The following is a 21,870-nucleotide window of genomic DNA, read 5'->3' on the forward strand; positions in this document are numbered from 1 at the left end:
TGGCCTTCGCCTATCTTTCCTGCCTCAGCGGACTCCTCCTGGACTCAGGATCCCTCCAAACTGGTCTTCCCTGCGCTCCTCACTTGCTGCACTCAATCTTTCATTTCCATGCTTTTGCACCAGCCCCCCCCCCCCATCTCCCAGAATCCCTCCTTTTTTTTTTAAATGCAGCTCAAGCAACACCGGTGCCCTTCCCAAACCTCCCTATACTTAGTTACTGTCTATATAGTTGTATTTATTAACTTCCTATTTATGCTCCAGGTATTTTTACAGGTATTTGTCATCTCCCTCATCAAATGTTAAGTTCACTGCAGGTAGGGACCGTGTCCTAACATAGTGACTAATTTAAACAGGATACTTGGCTCTATTTTTAATCACAGTAATTAATAGCATTATTTAACTGTTTTAGATCACTAAGTACTTTTCACATATCATTTCATTTTAGCTTCACAACGGACTTGGGTAAAGGCAGCCCTGCATGGTAGACAGTTGGTAGGCAGACCTGGGTCTGAGTTCAGTCTCACTGACTTTGCAGAGAAGGAAATGAGGCTGGTGACTTGGCATAGTCCTCCCTCACTTAAATCCAATCCACTTGCATGTCACGCATCATCTCCTTGATGTCTTGTTTCTCTTCAGGAACAAAGGACAAGCAAGAGAAACAGACTGGATTCGTGACTTGTAGTGAGTCACTTAAAACTCTCGGTGGTCCAGGTCACTCACTTCAAGATTTTCAGTTACAGAGATGGGGCTTCCTTACCTTATCCTAATGAAATCACAGGCCTAAGTCCCTAGCCCTATCTCTAAAATCCCAATGATGTAGGAAGGAAAGCAGAGGAGGTATTATTTCCATTTTGCAGAGAGAAAAAATATGGGGCTTAGGTAAATGACACGCCCATGAGCATTCAGCGACACAATGTCAGAGGGACAATGATCAGAAACCAGAATTTTTGCCTCCAACCTTGGAGCCTCTCTTCCTTCCTCTCCATTCACCCTCACCATTGATGATGGAGATTCAACATGCTAACATACATGTTTGAAGTGTACAATGTTCAGCTACTTCCCCCTTCACTGAGCAATTGAAAAATTAAAACCCAATGAGTAAAGTATCTGGAAACTGCAAAATAGGGTAGCTCTAAAAGGGTCCTCTTCCACTGTCTACCAAACTCATCAGTGACTTGGGATATCCTTGGGTTGCCTCATCCCAAAGACTCTGCTTTCCATAATGCCAAGGCAAAGCTGCAAAATGGGGTGTAGAGATTTAAAGAAAACATTTACTCTTGCCTGTTTCTTATCTATGGAGTCAAATCCTGCGATTTTGTTGCCTTTCGTGTCAATCAGGGACCCCATAGGCTCACAAGTGATGACATCACAGGTCTGCTTTGGCAAAGGCAGCAGCTGGCGAACTTTGTCAATACTCTCTGACCGTTTGTCACCCAGCTCTTTCTAGAGGAAAAGAGAAGTGGAAAGGAACATTAAGGGGATGGCCAGAAAGAAATGAGGAACGTCATTATGCAATATTTCCCTTTTCTGGTGCATGAGTGTTCTTTAAGAACTTATTTTATGCTGCATTACTAAGTGTATGTGTGTGTGTGTGTGTGTGTGTGTGTGTGTTTGGGGGGAAAGGGTACATACACTTAGTTCTGTCTTGAATTTTTTTTCATTTCTTCAATTCAAGTCAAAAAATAGTACATAAATAAAAGCAAGATACCGTTGTCCAATCAACGACCCAGTATAAATATGACCAAAGATTTAGAGTGCCATGAGAAATCAGAATACAGGAGCTGATCCCCGAAAAGCTTTCTCCTATGGAAGGGCAGACCACAGACTCCTCTCGGTCCTCTGGGTGGTAAGGCATCTAAGTGTTTGAGTGTTTTAAGGGGGCAGAGGGTGTTCTTTGGATAAGGTTTTTACTGGAAGTGATAAGTTTTGTGGTTGGTGAAAGAAAACTGATATTAGATGTTTCTAGCAAAATGATAATTTCTTATCAGATGAAACAGTGGCACTGTCTATCTCAACCCAGTTTTGACATTCTGCTTACTTATTTGTGTAGCTCTTAAGGCAACTTTTGGAAAAAATTTTCTTTATGCTATAAAAAGAGAAATAATACCAGGGGAACAATACTGATACTTTCTGGGTTATAGATCTCAGATCAGATAAGCACACAATTCAGAGCGTGTCTTATTTTAATCATTTTCCTTAGGTGAAGAGGATATGATAAAGAATTATGATCGACAAACTTACTTTCAATTTCTTTACTAGATTCATGTAGGCTCTCTTGTTTTCTTCAGCTCCACCCTGGGAGGAGCTTGATAGGTCAGAGGCTAAGGTTCCATTGATTAGGACACCCAGCATATCAAGAACGGTGGTGAATAATTCACTGGGGTGGGGGGGAAGAAAGATGAAAAAAAATAATATTATGTTTCTTCTCAGAAGAAGAATGAGGAAAATCCTATGTTCTTGGTTGCTGTCTTTCAATGCATAAATGTTTTATATCTATCTATACCTCTCTCACATATATGTATATATATATATAAATATAATCTCCAAAAATGTATATGTATATATATATATGCACATTTCTCTCTCTTCCTCTCTCTCTCTATAATCTACATCTGTATTTATCTATATAACTATCTCCAAATTAATATATATCAACATATATATCTATATTTATCTCTATCTCTATATATCTATATTTACCTATGTATCTATCTCTATATCAATATATATATCAACATCTATATCTATATATCTATACCTATAGATATATTTATATAAATATAAAATGTGACCAGGAGAATGGGCTGTCATTGAATGAAAGTACTACAAATAAGATACTACACATATAAGAAAAGAAATGTGAAACGATAAAAAAGCATACTTGTTAGTCTGCATGTCAACAGTTCCTGAAGTTATTATCTGAAGGAGCAGAAGAGCCCAGTCTGTGGTCCATTGGGTGCTCCTTTGTACAGTGTCAAACATTCCTCCTACCTAGAATGGAAAATACAAGAGAAGGCTACAATAGAGATAAAACTAAGAGGGAGCCTCAGCTCTCTCACTGAGGGTGGGTAACCCAAGGGGCATTAGTCAGGGTCTGGCAGGCTACCCTCTCCCCTCTCCCTTCCTGCTCTCTCCCTGGCTTCCCTTTCCCCATTTGATGAGGAAAAATTGTTAAGAAGTCAAGATTCTTTACATTTGTAAAATCTGAACTAAGTTATAGCAGAAGAGAAAATGGGAAATCAGTTTGAACTAAAGAAAAATCTGGTTTTCAATTTTTTATAAACAGTTAGCATGTGGTTTTAGGAACATAAAAAGATGGGAGCTAAGCTAGAAAAGGAGTTCAAAGCAGCTCTGCTAATCAGAAACCTCCTCCCTCCTCTGCCTTGAGATTACCTGGCATGCTCTCTATTTTACAGATGGGAAAAATGAGACCCCTAGAGGTCCCACACCTAGTCAACGGCAGACTAAAAGTAGGACTAGAACCCATTGCAACCTGCTTTCCCTTGTAGGTCCTAGAACCCTTTGCAATGCACTCTTCGTTGTCCTACCCTTCTCCAAGGTCAGGTTCAAGATCCCCTGGTTAGACAGTATCTGAAATACCTCCCCTGAGAGGAGGCAGGCAAACCAAAAAGAGAAGCAACAAAGAATGAAATGAGCTGCTTCATATTACACAGTGTTCCTGGAAGACCAGATATGAAAGCTATTTTTCACCTGGTTCATTTAGAATTTGATTCCAGTACTGAGAGAAGAAAAGTCAAAGTATTTCTCCTACCAAATTAAGACGCAGTTGCAATGCCTCATGCATCATTTGTCTTGCTTTCACATCATCCTGGTAACGTTCTTCTCTCCAGTTACTTAAAATCTAAGGTTGAAAAATACATGTTTTTCTGTGAGAATTGGATTTTTCTCTTGTGCAATATTAAAACGCTTCTTTCATTGTCCTTCAACGGCAAACTCCAGACTGTGTGGTGAATTGTCATTTATTGGAGAATAACAATTTTTGTAAAGGAACAATATTATACTTGAAAGCTCATTATTTGCTTTTATTTTATCTTAGTAATTTGCTTTTGTCTTGGTTCTTCTTCCTCCTCCCCTTAATGTAAGAATTTTGGTCATTTTACTGTTGCTCTGAGTCAGGAGGAAGGGCAGCTAAAGGAAGTGAAATTCAGGTCAGTCACTTTCACTCCTTCTCAACACTTCTGATAATAAGGGTTTTTAAAGTTATTATTATTATTATTAGGATGGGAAAACAGAACAGAGCAAAACAGAGGTTCCCAAAATGTGATCCAGGAACCTTTATGAGTCCCCCCAAATTCTTTCAGGAGCCCTGTAAAACCAAAACTATTTTCATAATAATACTAAGATGTTTTAATTTCAAATAAATTCAATATAAATGGGAGCAGTTAGGTGGCACAATGGATAGAGTGCTGGGTCAGGAGTCAGGAAGACTCATCTTCCCTGAGTTCAAATATGGCTTCAGATACTGGTGGCATGACCTTGGGCAAGTTTTTTGGGAGGGCAATGAAAATAATTTAAAAGTATAAAGGGAGGGGCAGCTAGGTGATGCAGTGGATAGAGCACTGGCCCTGGAATTAGGACTTGAGTTCAAATCAGGCCTCAGACATAATGACCTAGCTGTGTGATCTTGGGCAAGTCACTTAACCCCATTGCCTTGCAAAAAAAAAAAAGTATGAAGAGGTCCTGAGCCCTCAGAGTTTGACAAGATACAGACTAAAAGGTTGCTTGTGTTTCTCAGTGTGTTGTTTCCTGTGATTTCAAGCCCCACGTGCCACAATATCCCTCCCACTGTTAGTTGGTTCTTATTCTTCATTATTAAAGAAGACCAAACCGACAAGACTTTGTTAGAGACAAACTACAGTGTATCTGGCTGTGACTGAGCACAAATAGTCCATGCGAACACCTGGGGTGGGCTCTTGGAAGCAGCTCAAAGTAGAGGCAGGAGTAGGGGAAGAAGCTTGTTTTGGGGACAAAGTTTGCTAGGTTGAGGAGGGCCAGGAAGACCTGGCTTCAAGCCCTGTCCCTGACACAGGTGGGAGTGGGACTCTGGGTCAGCGCTTTTATCTGTGGACAGCTCTCTAAGGTGCTGACCTGTCCAGTGCAAGGGAGCTTCCTAACCCAGGATTCCTGTCACTGGTAAACCGGAGGTCCGGTCTCTAGGTTATCTCAGCTTACCCAGAGGCCCAGCTGTAGTTCGTTGTTAATCAAGGATCTTATTCCTGAACCTTCCTTCATACAGAAGAGATTTAATGATCCTGTCATAACATGCATTCTGGTGTGTGTCCAGTCACTTTAGTACCTGGCTGACTCTTCATTACCCCATTTGGGGTTTCTTGGCAGAGATACTGGACCAGTTTACCATTTCCCTCTCCAGTTCACTTTACAGATGAGGAAACTGAGGCAAACAAGTGACTTATCCAGAGTCATACAGCATCTGAGGTTAGATTTGAACTCAGGTCATTCTGATGCCAAGGCCAGCATTCTATCCACCGGGCTACCTAGCTGCCCGGTATGACCTAGTTGCCTACAATTGTTGTCTTTGTAATTTTACTTTAAGCATTTAAAAACCCTGATGTGAGACGGGGTCTATAAACTTCCCGCAACTGCCAAAAAGTTAACAAACTCTGCTTTAGATAAAAATGGAGGGGAGTGGTTTGATACTTCTCAAAAGGAGAATGAGGAAATCAGTGAAATCCAAGTTGGTCTGGCTCTGTATCATCCATCTCTGTTACCTGATTAACTTGGTTCTGAAGAGATGTTAGGAGGCCTTCCCGTTGTTCATCTTGTCCCTTAAGGCAGGTAAGTACCAATGAGAGGAAAGGTTGTTGACTTAAAAGAGACATACTATAAAGGAAGCAAAAGGAAGTAGATTAAGTTAGGAAAATGGATGATAACTTCCTGTCTCAATATAATTTCTTCCTTCTGGTTGTTTATTTTTATTTGCTTTACTCTTAAAAGCCAAGAGAAGAAGGAACTCATTCACATCTTTGGTAACCAGATTTTAGAAGCACTGCAATATTTTCAGTAGTTTAATATGCCCCAAGATGGCAGAGAGTAAAAGACTCACTGGATTCCTGATGGGGAGAAGGGCAGGGTGACTGGGAAATTAGCGTATCATTTCAAGAAACAGAACTGAAAAATCCACTTTCAAAACATTATGGATGAAGCTATGGCCTTTCAGATTAGATTAGAACTGAGAGAATATTGTATTTTAGGCACAGAAAGGCTCTTGAAGATCATTAATTTAGTCTTAACAAATATTTAAATTTAGGGTTCTAGTCTATTTACCAAACTACAAAGATCTTCACAAAGATCGTTGAATCTGATTACATATTATTCCTAAGGTCGCACAACATATTACTAATTCATTCACCTCATGTCATTCCTAAAATAAGACTCATCTGTGCAATGTTTCATCTTGTCCAAAAGATGGTTTACAGAGATCAAAAGATCTTAGCTATTGCAATTATCTCTTTTACAGATGAGGAATCTGTGATGCAGAGAGATAAAAACTGGTCCAACATCACATATAGAAAATGGTAGGGCCGAGATTTGAACCCAGATCTTCCACTACCAAATGTGCTTGTCTTCTAAACTGAAAAATGGGAAAAGACAATATCATAGAGTAAAATTCTCAGCTTGAAATCAGAATACATAGGTCTAAGAATCAACTATGGCCAGTCAGTGAACTGTCCTGGACTGCAATTTCTTTTTCTACAAATCTGTCCTAACAATCTTGACCTACTCTGTCCACAGAAAAGCACATTAAAAACTGAAATTTAGATAATAATCATAGAATACTAATTGCTTTGAATAACACATCAAATGAAAATCAATTACAAACTAAAAAAAAATTTTTAGAGAGTTCATTAACTAGAGGTTTGAGGTTGGGTTTGGAGTACCGTTAAATTGATGAAGGGAAAATTAACAGGCAAAATAATGTGGAAAACACTGTTGACAATGTTGGCACAGTAGGGACAGGGAGGGATAATGAAATTTCTTCCAATTATGAAATTAGCATCTGGAATCTTTCAGTGGTAATAATAACAACTCCCATTTTTATAGTATTTTCAGGTTTACCAAGTACTTTATGGACCTGAGCTCTTTGAAGTCAACAGTATTTATAGGTCTTATTTCCCTATTTTACTGCAAAGTGACTTGCCCATGGAAACACAGTAAACAGAGTGGCAATTAAATGGTATAATGGGTAGAATGCTTGGCTTAGTGCCAAGGAGGCCTGGGACCAACCCTGTCACAGACACTTGCTGGGTGACAAAGGGCAGGGTACTTAACTGGGCCTCAGTTTCTTCACTGGAACAATGAGAGGACTCTTCAAAGGTTCTTTCCCACTCCCCAAACTGTTGCCCTATGGTCTTCTTTTTGCTTTTGGGTACCAGATGGAATTCTCTCTTGGAGAGATTAGGAATATTAGGAATCTTCATCTCCCAGTAATAGTATTATCTCACAAATCCAATTAATTTAAATTATCTTATTTTGAAAAGAGGAACTGAGAACACTATTGGGAAGTAAAAGGCTGAAGGCAATGTGAGTCACTGTGAGGTTGAGTGATGATTCAGTGGTGGTGAGGATTCCTCTCTTTGATCTCCAGGGTTGAGCTGCTCAGAATGTTCCATCGTTTTATATACCTGTCCCTCACACTGGCATCTTTGGCCCTGAGGGGCCGGGTTGTTAACTTTTTTTCTTTCAGTCACTGTCTGTAGGAGGCTGGCTGTTTGTTATCCTGTCAAGTCTGATGGAAAGAGGCATTGTCTCCAGTCTTACCTTTTTTGCTTCTGTCGATCTCTTTCTTTCTTTGAAGAGGATCCCAAGTGCTGTCCTTTCTCCAGTTCTTCCCCAGCAGCTTTGAGCACTCTACCCTGAACGGAAGTGGGCAGCTTTGCAATGAGGGGTGCCACCAGCCACACACCCCTGCGTTCAGAAGAACTAAAAACCACAAGAAAATTGTAAATCACAACATTCCAAAAATCACCTTCCTTTATTCTGTTATAGGCACAATGCTAGAGCCCCCCCCAAAGTCAACCAGGCCACATCATGATATCCACAAAGGGCCTTCCTCTCTGTCTTTGAACATTCTGGGCAGTCCCTTGCACATGGTGGGTGCTCAGTGTTTGAAGAATTAAATTGAATCTTACCAAGCAAACATCTGAGTTCAACCCATCCATTCTGATGGAAAAACAGATGTCAGAGATGATAGCAACTAGCTGGTAGAACACACAAAATGTTTTAGAATATATAAGGGGAGGAGCAGCTAGATGGCAGAGTGGATAGAGCACCAGTCCTGGAGTCAGGCAGACTTGGGTTCGGATCCAGCCTCAGACACTTAATAATTGCCTATCTGTGTGACCTTGGGCAAGTCACTTAACCCCATTGTCTTAAATAATAAAAAAAAAAAAGAATAAACAAGGGGAAAAATGACTTCTGATTAAAATAGACTTAGGAATATTTTTGTTTTTCCCCCAGGTCCATGTGTATTTTTTGAAGCTGAGATTTTGAAATTCTCTTTTTCCTGCAGAGTAAACTCTCTGTAACACTGTCAGTTAATTCAAGAGTGTTCAAATACATATGATTGGGAAACTCTTCTCCTGGAAGGTTCCTCCATTAAAGCAGAGTACAGTCCACCTGGGAAATAGGCCCTAAAGGGTGCCAGAGCAACACTGAGGTTAGGTGATTTCCTAAAGCATTACAGAGCTTGTTAAGTGTTGCATGTGAACCCAGCTCCTTTCCTCTCCATTGCCAGCATCCCTTCCATTACTCCTTCATTTTATATCTTAAAATAATGTACTTTCAAAACAACAGAAGAGAATAAATGCACTTCCATGCAAAACTACAAAACAGATTTTTTTTTCCCCCTAGAGTGATTCAGCCATTCAAAATCTTGTAATGCCCTTTGGGGATAAATATGTCTATACCATTTGAAAGAAGTAGAGGGACTCAAACTATGGGAATAACTAATATTGGTATATCAGTCAAGGAGCCCAAAGTGCTTAGTTAATATTGGTTTTTAAGCTATGATTCCAACATATCAAAATTTCTGGATTTCAAATTCATATTTAAATCCCTAAATTATTATCTACCTGTTCTTCACTCAACCCTTTGTTAGATAAATATAACTAGGTACTTTATTTCCCAAGTTATTGATTCTTCTTCCTATTCTTTGTTCTGGGGACGAGGTGGTTCTCTTGTAACTACAATTGATATCTATTACAACAATTGGATTTGTTGCACATTGTAGGTATAGTATAGGAAAAAAAGTCATGGAAAAATACCTTAAGAATGTCTTTTTACCATTCTGTCTTGTGTTACTTGTGTCGCCATTTCCAATAGCATTTGGGTTGAAGAGGCCTATACCAGAGTTAGAAGAGTTATTGTTTAAGTCAGCGGATTGCTGAAACACTTCTATTGTCGTCTTTGCAATATTATCCAATAAGCAGTTCATTTCAGCCACAGACCCAGAACCCTACAGTAAAACATAAGCAAACTAGAACACTCACGGCAAGTTTAAATGAATCCAAGAACAAACCCGAACATGGAGGTACTTGACGGGACATCGTTAGAATGAAATAAAGGTCGAAAAACAAAGCAATACTCACAGGCTCCTTCATGCATTGTTTGATCATTAACTGGAGTTCCAGCCAGGACTGTCTGAGAGTCCATTGGTCTAGATTCTGGGTAAAATTTATGCAATTAATTTATATAATAAACCATTCACAAATTAATATTACGGTTGCTGTTTTTCTAAAAAATGGTTGATAAAGATAGGATCATTTCATTTTACAAATAAGCAAACTGAAGCCCATGGAGCTTAAGTGAGTGGTCTGTGACACAAGAAGAGACAGAAGCAGGTTCTGACACATGATCTATCACTCCAGAGTCCTGGTAAGGAATCACTTAGATCAAGGTATCCCCTTTCCATGTATAAAAGGTATTTTTCAAACTTAAGATGTTCCAGAACCTGCCCTGTCTTTAGTTTACTAAATGACATTTTTGAACAATATCTGTTCCAAGGCAAATCATATCTCTGATAGCTATTTTTTAATGTAATTAATTTTTAATGGTAAATGTTGAGACCAGAATCAGAAATGTCAGTAGAAAAGCAAAATTTTGATTTTTTTCACTCATATAAAACTTGTTGACTAAAGCAGTTGGTGAAATAATCTTAATACAAAAAGGTAAACCGATTTGAGTTATACAATCAGCATACATAGTTTGTGCACAAGTATGAATGGGGACAGTGAATGGCACCAGGGCTCTACATTCAACAAAACCGTTCATTGATGTTTCTCTTTTCTTAATTGGGCTTTAAAATGTAATAAGACTATATAACTAACCACAGCAATGAGGAAATAAGGTTAGACTGAAAAGTTTTTAAAAGCTTAAAAGATGAATCAGTTTAAACATGTAAGAGAAAAATTTAGAAGGTAATAGTGTGTATGAACAGAACTTATCTCATTGGCTCCACAAAATTCTGATAACTATTAATCAGAGAAACTAGAAAACAAGTCATCATTTCTAAACAGGTGCTATTTGATACATGAGTCCAATCCTTAATGGGTATTCTTTATTTCTGGTTAATGGGAATTCCATTATCTCCAAATGGTGAAGAGAAGGAGATAACTGAAAAGTACTTTTTTTCCCCTGATTTTTCTGCAAACACTTTACCTTTGTAATTAATATTTTGCTTAAGGGAAGACAAAAATCAGCGCATCAATCAACAAGCTCAGATTAAGAGGCAGACTATGGGCCAGGCAAGGACAAAGAGAGCCAAAACATAGTCCCTGCCCTCAAGGGACTCACGTTCTAATTGAAGGGGATTATTAGTTTGTCTTTTTTGTTTATGCACCAAATGATAGGTGTAGGTAAGAGAGATGGTAACGGAGAAGCCAGTTTGGGATTAAACCATTGCTTCATTATTATTTCTTTATATTTACTTGGCTTGTACATAGACTATAACCTTGATGGGAGGTGGAGCTATATTTTTTGGTCTTTGAGACAATATTTCTTGTGCCAAATATATGGTAAAGACTTAAGAAATGCCTGCAGACTGAAACTGAAAGAATCTCAAGATTTCTGGTTAGTTGTAAAATGGGGGCCTGTGAGAAAGAACAGGTCAGGATGAAGACTATGAGTTTAAGAGAATTTGTGTTTGAATTAATCAGAGGACCTCTATATCAATTTGGGGTTTTGGAGATATAGACTCCAGCTGACTGAAAACAAGAATGGATTCACCATTTGGAAAAATAAAAAAAGAACCAAAAAGAAGAGGAAGGAATTCCCAGGTGCCATTTTAAAACCAGGGAAAATATGTCTAAGAAGGGTCACGTGTATTATTGGCAGTGTGTGAACAAATGTACATCATTTACCTGAAGGATGCGCTTAATATGTTGTCTTTGGACGTCGTCGCCCTCTGTACATTCTTTAATACCGTGAGGATAACAGATCAATTGCAGTAATTTCTGTGCTTGCTTGTGAGAAAGAACAGGGTCTAATATGAGATCTTTGTCTGTACACAATCTCTCAGGCTCCTTCAGACAGTGTTCTCCAACCCATTCCTGGAAAGGGTGTAATCAAAGGGTAACAGGTTATTATTTAGAAGCAGATAGTGAAGGTTGCTTCGCTGGCAAGACAATTGCCCAGGCTACCACTTCAGCTCAGCAAGGGATGAAGATATTCCATAGATCAAAGACTGAGAGCCAAAGAATCCTCCAAGAACAAAGTCTAGTCTCCTCATTTAAGAAGGAAGAAACTGAGGCACAGGGTGGTTAAATGACTGACCAAGAAAAACGTAGTCAGGAAGGATAAAAGATGGGATTTAAACTCAAATCTTCTTGCTTTCACATCCTGATGGGAGTGGATCCTTCTGCCCCTATTGCTTCTTCCAGACTGCAAATCTTTCATATAGGCATTTGTTATCTGATAGGTATATAGATATCATTCTTTTAGAAAAAGACTAAAGGTAGGCCTTTTTTTCCTTCAGATTCCACTAATAAGTAGGAATATAGGAAAAAAATTAATCTAATAAAAGTAGCAACATTAAAAAAAAAAGAGAATCTTATACCGCTTCTCATTCCAATATGGGGAACCGAAGAACATCTAAAAGGATCTAAAACTGTAAATTTGTTGGACAGTTGCCCCCCCCCCCATTAAACTGTAAGCTTCTCAAGGGCAATGATGATCTTTTGTCTTTCCTTGTATCCTCATCCTCTAGCACAGTAGGTACTAAATAAATAGTTATTGATTGAGTCTTTGGATTTCCCCCAATTATATTTTTAAGATTTGCATGAATGTCAATTGTCTTATGATTCTAGGCTAAGTTGGGTGCCTTAGTTAACCAGAGACCAAATGTGGTTGAGAAGTTCAACACACCACTCTTAGTGTTATGTAGAAAAAGATGGGGATTCCCACTGAATAAGCATCAGAGCCTCAAAGGGAGCTTCCTATCACAATGAACTGCTCTCTAATCTGCAGAAGTACCTGCTGGCAGATCGTGCGTAGGACGTAGCGAGCGTATTCGCTCAAGCTGGCGGTTTCTATGGAAACCACTTTCCCACATGGTTTCATGGATTGTGAGGCATTCCAAATATCATCATCATTCATGTCGTCCAGTAAGCCCCTCATAGTGAAGTCCTCACTTTTTAAGGTGTTGGCATTACTGTTGCTACCAATTTCAGCATCTCCTACGGAGCAGAAACACAGAAATGGTCCAGTTAAACATCATGCCAAAACAGGGTTTAAAAGTTAACATTTCTCTCTTTAAATAGGTAGGTAGAAATCTCAGAGGATCCAACATGCTATAAAGCCATAGAAAAATGATTGAACAAAGAGTGAGAGAACTTTTGAGGATTTTCTAATAGAGGAAAAATATTCTTCTTTTGAAAAATGGCCCCTGATCTTCCTTAATTCATATTAAAGATCTTGCTCCAGAATTAAAAAAAAACTACATTCCACATTGTGCTAACAACAATCACATAAAAATTATATCATGTTCATTTGTCCCCATTATTTTCAATGTGAATATACGTAGAATTCATTTGACTGATAAACGAGAAAATGGTTTACTCACCTTTCTAGATGTCCCTTTTCCATTTCTTTCCTCTTAAAGCCATTAATTTTCTCTCCATGGACCAAGAGAAAAGTTTTGACTGGTGGTACCCTTAGCTTACCTTACTATGACCTTCTTGACCAGAGAGATCTATTTCCCTGGGAATGGAAAGGGGCAAGGCATACTTAGGAAGCCCCGCTAGGGGGCTTCATTGATTATCCAAGGCAATTAATTCACTTTTTTCTTGGCCAATCGCAGAAAGAAGGAGGAGGAAAGAATACTTTTGGACAGAACTGCCTGAATGCTGGGACAACCTTCTGAAGAGTTTGAAATAGGAAAACTTTTTTTGTCCATTGTAGAATTGGGTCAGTCATTCTTGCAGTCATTCACCTGAATTGGTAACAAGGATGCCACAATATCTGCTAGGCCTTGCAGGACTATCTTTTAATTGTATTTTTTTTATTCACAGGGTAAGAGTTGTAAAATAATCTACTTGCATCAGTTACTAGGCTGAGGAAGTTTTCAAAAATTAACATTTCTGAGCAAAGGAAAGCCTTGATTTAGGATGACCAGAGTGTTCCAGTCAATCACATCTAGTCAGAGAAAAATAGCCCTGCTTAAAACCATTGGTAAATCAGTTTGACTTAATATGTATTAATATGTTTATTAAAGTAAGGGTGTAGAATTTGTGAGATCAACATTTATAGTAACTCCAAAGAGTCCACATTGACCCTATATCCTGTGCTCTCCAAATCAACCAAGTATTTATTAATATCATATTCAGGGCACAATGCTAAGGGTACAAATGACAAATTAGAAAACAGTCTATACTCATTAAGAACTTAGAATTTACTAGGAGAGGGTACAACATTTAAACAATTAAGTCTCTCTCCTCTTTCATTATTTGGGGCAGGGAAAAGAGCATCCTTAAGGGAACAAGAAGAGACCCTCACCATAGGATATGATATGAGTAGAACCATGAAAGAAGCCAGAGCTTCTCAGAGACCAAAGTGCATGCCAGCATCTAGTGGGGTATGCCCACAGAGAGGATTCATAAGCTAATGACTCAATGAATAAGCATTTATCAAGCATGATGGCTGATGGGAAATAAAGAAAAAATATAGGCACACAAAAAAGGCAGGAGTTAATAGTGGTGGGGGTGATGTCAGGTCTCATATGGGGAGGTGACTTGAGTTTTAAAGGAAACTTGAGATTCTCAGGCTATACAAAGGTATGGAATGGGTTGATAGCATGTGAGAAACAGCAAAAATGTCATTAGAGTTCATGAGGACATACAAAGGTATGGAATGGGTTGATAGCATGTGAGAAATAGCAAAAATGTCATTAGAGTTCATGAGGAGTCTTGGAAAGGTGAAGGTTATTACATTCAAACAGAGGAATTTGTATTTCATCACAGGGGTAATGGAGAACCACTGAATTTCTGGAGCAGGGGCATGAGGTTTTGTCTTAAGTCACATTGGAGAGAGGAGATTGGAGTCAGAAGGACAAATGAGAAGAGCTAATGTAGTCATCCAGGCCGAACATGATGGAGCCTGAGCTAGGGAGAGAAGAGGGCAGATATGGGAAATGTTTTAGATTTAGGAATGTATTTGGATGTGTGAACTGAATGAGGAGTCAAGGACAAAGACAGAGTTTGGAAACATGAGTGACTAGAAGGAGCATGGCAGCTTCAAGAGAAAGAGCAAAGTTTAGGAAGGAGCCAGTTTTGAGTATATGATTTATTTCTTGTGAGCAGATTAAGTTTTATATGCTTGTGGGATTCAGTTGAAAATGTTCAAAAGTCAACTGGTAAGCAAGACAGGAACCATATACATAGATATGATAGTTATTTGTGTTGAAAAAAATGACACGAGAGTAAAGAGATGAAATATAGAGACAGAAGAGAGTCTTAGGGTACACCCACTGTGAATGGGTGAAATACAGAAGATGGTCTAGCAAATAAGAATGGGAAGGTATGGTTAGAGGGGGTGGAAGAGAATGAAAGAAAGCAAATAAATATATATAGAGAGAATAGAAAACATCAAGTGCTATTATTTATTCAAAGAACTAGTTTTGGGAAAAATTCACTTTATATAATTATCTTTTCTTATTTTCATCATCAGTAATGAATATTAAGTAGAATCCTACTCAAAAGATGATACTAATCCCACTCTAACATCAATGAAGGCAAGTCTCAATAGGACAGTCTTTGGAAAATTTCTATTAAAAATCTGCAATATGGTGAGCTTACTCATGTTGGCTAAAATACATAAGATCTTAGACTTTGCCAAGGGTTCTTAATCTTAATTTTTTGATAACTATTTCAGTATAATTGATTTAGTCCTATGCATTTTATTTTACTGTTTTGATTAGGGGTATACTCCAAGACTCTCTTCTTTCTCTACATTTCATCTCTTGGTGGAAGATCTCTCATCTGCATTATTCTGAGAAGGGGCTCAGAGCCTTCAGATTGTTAAAAAGTGATGCAACACAAATAAAAAAAGTTATCTTTATGACACTCTGGTCTAGGCCAGCTACCAGATATGTAAATGCTGCTCTTGTTAGAATGAAGTGAAAGAAGGAAAGCTTGCCATACTTCCCCGACTTATCTGGTATTTCTGAGGTTAACAATATAAAATCATCTCAGGGCATTAAATGTCAAAAGAAAACAGTAATAATAGCACTATTTGAATTCTCTCTAAGGATACTTAAAATATTATAGGCCTTCTATAATTGAGGCTTGGCTTAAGGCATCCCAATGATTCAGCTCTAATCTGGGGGCCCAGCTCCTCCTCCTTCTCCTCTTCTCATTTCAAGGACCATGACTCTACTCATGGAGAAACTGAAGCACAGGAGGTTAACTCGCCCAGGGGCATTCATTCAGACAGAAAAGGAACACCAGCACTTTAACCCAGGATTCCTGCCTTCCAGCCCAGGGCTCTAATCTGGCAGAAATTGAAACCATTGGTGCCAAAGAGTCTGCCAAGAGCAAAGACCCACGTTGAGATCACTGAGGACCTCCCCGCTGTGGCAACAAGCTAGTTCTCTCGAAGGACTCTTTTGCCAGTGCTACAACCACAGAAACAACAATGGTCTGGAGATTCAGTTTACAGCTCGGGATGCAACATCCTGCAATTAAAAAGGCCACAAAAAGAGATTAGGTTTCCATGGGGAGCCAGCGTGGTCAGTGACTTTGTCTTTGGACTAGTCAGGAGAACCAGCCAGGCTTCCAAAAGATCCCAAACAGCTTTCCAGCTTTGGTGCAAACAACTTCCAGGCTAGCAACAAATCCTTGGGCAGTTTTGGGCAGTTAACCAAAAAGTGAAGTCTTTGAATGATCTTACCAAGCATGAGAATTGCTTTTAAGACAGCAAAGACAGCTCCCACTTCTATGTTGTTGTGAGCGGCAGCTAAAAGGTGACGATCACAAGAAGAACGAATTCCAGGGAAAGGCTTCCCTAGGAGGGGACAGTGAACCATGACAGCATCAATAATGTTATCTCCACACAATTCACAGTACATTCCCACACTCAAGTAGGCAGGACATTCCACTGATGATCTGGAGAGTCTAAAGGACGTTGACTGCCTTCAGTCACGGCCATGTGTCCCCTCTCGAGCTCATCAGGAAACATCGCCAGCACTGAGGACTAACATGCTTCTTAACTGTAGAACATAACTGGAGTGCTCCCACCTATCATCCCACCTGGTACAAAGAAGACTTCATATGAAGGTCATGAAGACATCCCATCTTATAAATACTTAGGCAAACTGAAAAATGCATTGGGAAGAGAATTCTCAAGAACTCTCATTCTGGTAATTTTCCTTTATCAACAAGAAAAATGAAGAAAACCCACACTAGGGTTTTATTCCATGACCCCTGCAATACATCACTATGCAACAGCATACCGCCCACCAACAGTACCCTACCAGGAGAGAAGGTATTTTTATTGCCCATTCATTCCTTATTTGCATTTCTCAATACATCCTGGTTATTACTTTAATGAAAGATGTTACCAACTTCTCTATCAGTTATCTCACTTCTCCATCAACCTTTGTGCAAGCCCATTAAAATGCCGGAAGGAAGGAGTAGGCTGTCTACTGAGCAATTTGTGGAGTTTGATACAAGTTCAAAGAGTTCAATAGGTGATTTTCAGCCGCTGACTTACCTGTCGCTTGAGGTAACAAACAGACCTGTGGGGTTCGGAAGAGATGAAGCAGTAGTCGGCATGTCATTCTTGCTCCAGGTTCAGCATCGGGATCTCCACAAGCTAAAGAAAAAAAAAAACCCAAAACTTTAGTACCAACCTTTCAGCACATTAATTGTAAAACTTTTTTGTTTGTTTTTAATTTAGATTCTTTTTAAGACGGCTGTAAGGAAACTTCCATCTGAAATAGGGGTCGGTTCTTAATTTTTAATGTAGTTTTAATTTTTGGCAAACTGGGAAAACCTATGGACGCTTCCTCAGAGTAATATTTATATCACTTCCTAAGATAAAAAAGCATAGGATTACAAAGCAAACTAGTTATATTGAAACTGAAACCAGTGGTATAGATTCTTGGCAGATTGGGAAATCTATGGATACTTCCTCAGAGTAATATTTATGACTTCATATGATAAAATACATAGGATTACAAAGGAAACCAGTCATAATGAAATATAGTTATCAAAATATTAAAATAAAAAGTTCATGTACATCAGGTTTGAATCCCTGATAGAAACTTTTAAAATACTTGATAGTCCTCAAATTTTTGGTTTAACATTGTTTGTTTGAATTCTAAAAACAGTTACCAAGAGCCTTTAGCTTTAAGAAGTCTATTCTATTAATAACAGCTATATTAGAAGACTTTTCTTAGTTGAGGTAAAGATCAGGTGCCTGGGGGCATTGACCCAGGCTGCTTATCATAGTGCAGAGGAGAGGGATGTTATCTCCTCATGGCCACAATATACGGTATAATGGATTTTTCTCCCTAAACTAGGCTGAGGGTCATCATGGCACCCTTTTCATGGGGTCTGCATTCCTCCCACTGATAGAACTTTCCACCAATCTTTGGAATTTGGGCAGTGTAAGTTACTGTATAAGGCCATGGGATGATGACTACTCCAGGGATGGGGTAGATTGTCCACTGTACCATCTATCACCTATGCATACAAATTTTCCCTGGAGACAAAAATTCCTAGTATATTTTGAGTAAGGTCTATGGGTTTACAAAATCTTCAAAGTTCAAAACCACCCTTTGAATCCTGATGTTATCCTTTAACCTTTGGCAAAATACTAATAGATAAGAAAAGAGATTTTTAAAAGGTTTTCCTATCATGATTCTCCTACCTGCTGCTAGTAGCGAAGGCAGGGCCACATGCTGGACCACATCCTCTAGGGAAAAACATTGCCGAGCAATCAGAATTGCAATGAAGGTGGCCAGTGAGTCATGGAACGAGAGGTCACTGACCTTCAATAAAACAAAACAGGAAAGAAGACTGGCATGTTTCCCAATTGTTCAGTCACATCTGAGATTATTCTCAAAGATATACTGGCATTTGGCATTATCTTGTGGCAATTACCAAACTAAGTCACTAATTTGACATTATATGCTACATAATTATTACAGGCTATTCTTCTGCCTCCCCCAAGAGCTCTTAAGGGAATTTAAAAGAAGGGAGTATGTTTCATCTGCTGACCAGATTTTGAGTCATGGGTAAGAAGATGGTACTGGTTAACCTATGATAGCATCATAGTTCAATTCAACAGGATTTATCAAGGTTTTTTTTTAGGTTTATTTTTTTGCAAGGCAATGGGGTTAAGTGGCTTGCCCAAGGCCACGTAGCTAGGTAATTATTATTAAGTGTCTGAGTCTGGATTTGAACTCAGGTCCTCCTGACTCCAGGGTCAGTGCTCTACTCACTGCATCACCTAACCACCCCTTTAAGTTCTTTCTTAATGCCAGCCAACTGAACTACAAAGATAAATATACAGATAAACAACAGGGAAAACTCCAGAGTCATTCACAAGGTTTAATGCTACAGGATACTTAATGAACCCCCTAAAAGAATCTGATGGATCCACAGAATGAAAGAATAATATTTTATCATGAATACAGACATAAAATAAAAGTTAATGACCAACATGAACCTCAAAAGAGACAGAAGAGTCATATAAGTTGGCTGAAATTATGAAGGGAAAGGAAAGGTTTTTATACAAGTTCAGGGAAAGAAAAATTGAGGCTCTCCTTTGAACGGTGAAAAATGATGGGAGATTTTGCTACAGGTTAGAAGAATATGATGGAGGAAGAGATGGAGTGACTATGTAAGTGACTGACAAATCATCAATAATTAGAATGAGTAGAAATGTACAGTCACTGAAGATGCCAAAATGAGCTCCAAAGACACTGCTAAGTACAACCCAGAACACAAGCAGAAAACATAAATATGTTTCAAAAGAAAAAGGTTGTACTGAGGCAATATATTTCCTCAAATAAAATGCTTTGCAAACCATAAAGCCCTATCTTAATACTTTGTTTTGTTTTCATAGACCAGGTCTCCATATTCTGTCCATGTTGGACATATAACAGACTTATTGGCATGGAAGTCACAATTTGCTTTGTTTCTGACCAGGGCTGGTTCAACCTTCCTTAGTCAATTTCCTCAGGCTCACCCCTCCCTAGTGCTCATACTGAAGTCCCAATAGATGAGATGAAGGTGTGTGCCATCGCTATAAAAGGCTCCACTATAAAAAGGATAGCAATTACTTTTATTACTATTATGTTGTGGTTGTAGCTAATCATAATAATAGTGTGAATTAGGATACAGAATTAGTCTTCATGGAAAACGTCTCCCACACAAAATTCCTTAATATTCATGTTTTAATTGATCTAAAAACATTTTTATTCATGGTATCAAAGGGACTTAGGCTTTTATGTTCCACATCCTGAGTAACCTAGGTATAGTGCTGAAACAGGGGGAGAAATGACAATGAAAAAGAAGTGTATCTAACTAAGTAATAGCAGTCAATGGTACCGCCTCTCTAAATCCTCATGTTTTCCCTTTTGGAATAATTAAATTATTTCTTTCAGTTTCCCCTTTTTAGTATTTCTTTCCTTCTTAGCCTGTTTGTAGCTTATTTGTACATATTTGTTTGCTTATCTCTCCCAGGAGACGCTAAGTTCCTTGTGAGCAGGGACTATCTTTTGTCTCTTTTTGTATTCCTAGTGCTTAGTACATAAAAGATGCTTAATAATGTTTACTGACTAATTGACTCTAATGAATTATTATTGGAAAATCTGCATATTTGATAAAGTTTCATCTTTCTCTCTGGAAAAGGATTAGTCCCTCACAGCTATCCTTGTTATTATTATTATTATTGGTAATATATTATTACTAATGATAGTAATAGTAACTACTCAAATTTATGCAGGGCATTAAAATTCGCAAGAGGTTTCACATATTGTCTGATTTCTCCTTATGTCAATACCATGAAGAAGGTGCTATGCTTATCTTAAATTTAATAGATGAGAATAACTTACTTGCCCAGGATTACATAGCTAAGGAAGGATTCAAACTTACAGAACTTCTTATCTCCAAGCATCCTATTCTATCCAATGTACCTTCAATCTATGACTCAAACCAGATCTTTATCTTGTAATTTATGACTAAACTGAGAGAAAATTTTTGCAGTGGTGCAGCTAAGGGCTGATTAGAAAAATGAGGAAGTGCTGCTAAAAATTTCATTTTTTAGAATGAAACAGAAAACTTACATCTACACTGCAAAGCAGATCGTTGAAACCCCAAACGTGATTGGAAGAGCAGCAAAGGGCCTTGAGAACACCTAACCACTCAGAGCTGAGCACAGTACAGCAAGCTGTCAGCTCTGCACAAAGGTTAGCGATGTCATTAATTCTAGAGCGAGGAAACACAAGGTTGACAGTCTGGTTATGGTTACACAAAGGGAAAGCATTCATTCACATATACAGATAATGGGCTATTATTGAATCTCATTTGTTTGAAAGGCTGAAAGGGTAAACCTTGACTCTAGACATAATATTCCTTAGGGTTAAAAATGGTACTTACTAGTAAAGTAAAAAAAAAAATCTTTTAAAAATTTATAAAGTCATGAAATTTGAATTCTTCGCTCCACGACAAAAGATCCTTTTTCTTCAATCTGCAAAATGCCCTTAGTGGCTACAATTAAACCACTGTTTGTGAGTTTTCTAGTTTCCCAATATCAGATGATTTCAATGGATTCTCTAGCACTCATCAAACAGCTCAACCCCAAACTAGAGCCAGAACATAATGAAATTCTTTTGATTGCCCCAAGCTGTTAAATAACAATGAGGAGGAAGATAATACCTGTCTAGCCCTTGATGCATAGTGGAAGCTTAATAAATTCTTACCCACATGACTTAAATATAGTAGTCTAATATTAAAACATGTAGCTCAGTTTATATTTTCAGAGTTTTAAAGAAATAATAGAAAACAAAATTAAGAAAACCAATAGCAAGGTAATTCCTCAGTCCAAATGTGATCAAAATACAGCAAACACTTAAAATGCATGCCTTCTACATTTAAAAAATGTAGAAGATATATGTAGAAGCTATAAAAATGACTTCTACATTTTAAAAATGTATGCTTAACTATGATGCTTATAAAATCTATGCCTATCAATTTGTAAATTGTACATTTGTTATGTCTGCTTCTACGTTTGTAAAATCTATGCTTCTCAGCTTGGAAACTGTATATTTGCTATACATGTTTGTTTAGAAACACCAGATATGGTATAGACCAGAGGACAGATGCTCTC

The 21,870-nt window shown here is 38.3% G+C and overlaps 2 protein-coding genes across 8 annotated transcripts in view; one reads left to right on the forward strand and one right to left on the reverse strand.

Annotated features, from left to right (window-relative positions):
• The window catches only part of MED12L (mediator complex subunit 12L), a 581,984-nt gene that overhangs the window by 44,143 nt on the left and 515,971 nt on the right, over positions 1 to 21,870 (reverse strand). For all 4 annotated transcript variants that reach the window (XM_074191044.1, XM_074191045.1, XM_074191047.1 and 1 more), the window contains 14 exons: positions 20,828 to 20,969; positions 18,406 to 18,526; positions 17,245 to 17,346; positions 16,423 to 16,536; positions 12,511 to 12,713; positions 11,400 to 11,588; positions 9,630 to 9,704; positions 9,306 to 9,496; positions 7,801 to 7,962; positions 5,751 to 5,862; positions 3,773 to 3,862; positions 2,882 to 2,991; positions 2,242 to 2,377; positions 1,282 to 1,443 (listed from right to left, as the gene is read on the reverse strand). In XM_074191044.1, coding sequence (XP_074047145.1) covers positions 1,282 to 1,443; positions 2,242 to 2,377; positions 2,882 to 2,991; positions 3,773 to 3,862; positions 5,751 to 5,862; positions 7,801 to 7,962; positions 9,306 to 9,496; positions 9,630 to 9,704; positions 11,400 to 11,588; positions 12,511 to 12,713; positions 16,423 to 16,536; positions 17,245 to 17,346; positions 18,406 to 18,526; positions 20,828 to 20,969 — 1,909 coding nt within the window. The remainder of the gene's footprint in view (positions 1 to 1,281; positions 1,444 to 2,241; positions 2,378 to 2,881; positions 2,992 to 3,772; positions 3,863 to 5,750; positions 5,863 to 7,800; positions 7,963 to 9,305; positions 9,497 to 9,629; positions 9,705 to 11,399; positions 11,589 to 12,510; positions 12,714 to 16,422; positions 16,537 to 17,244; positions 17,347 to 18,405; positions 18,527 to 20,827; positions 20,970 to 21,870) is intronic.
• P2RY12 (purinergic receptor P2Y12) overlaps positions 1,703 to 21,870 on the forward strand; it is a 54,273-nt gene continuing 34,105 nt past the window's right edge. For all 4 annotated transcript variants that reach the window (XM_074191062.1, XM_074191064.1, XM_074191061.1 and 1 more), the window contains exon 1: positions 1,703 to 1,846. The gene's annotated coding sequence lies outside the window, so the exon portion shown is untranslated. The remainder of the gene's footprint in view (positions 1,847 to 21,870) is intronic.

Source organism: Macrotis lagotis, chromosome 6 (genome assembly GCF_037893015.1).
Source record: "Macrotis lagotis isolate mMagLag1 chromosome 6, bilby.v1.9.chrom.fasta, whole genome shotgun sequence".
Lineage (NCBI taxonomy): Eukaryota > Metazoa > Chordata > Mammalia > Peramelemorphia > Peramelidae > Macrotis > Macrotis lagotis.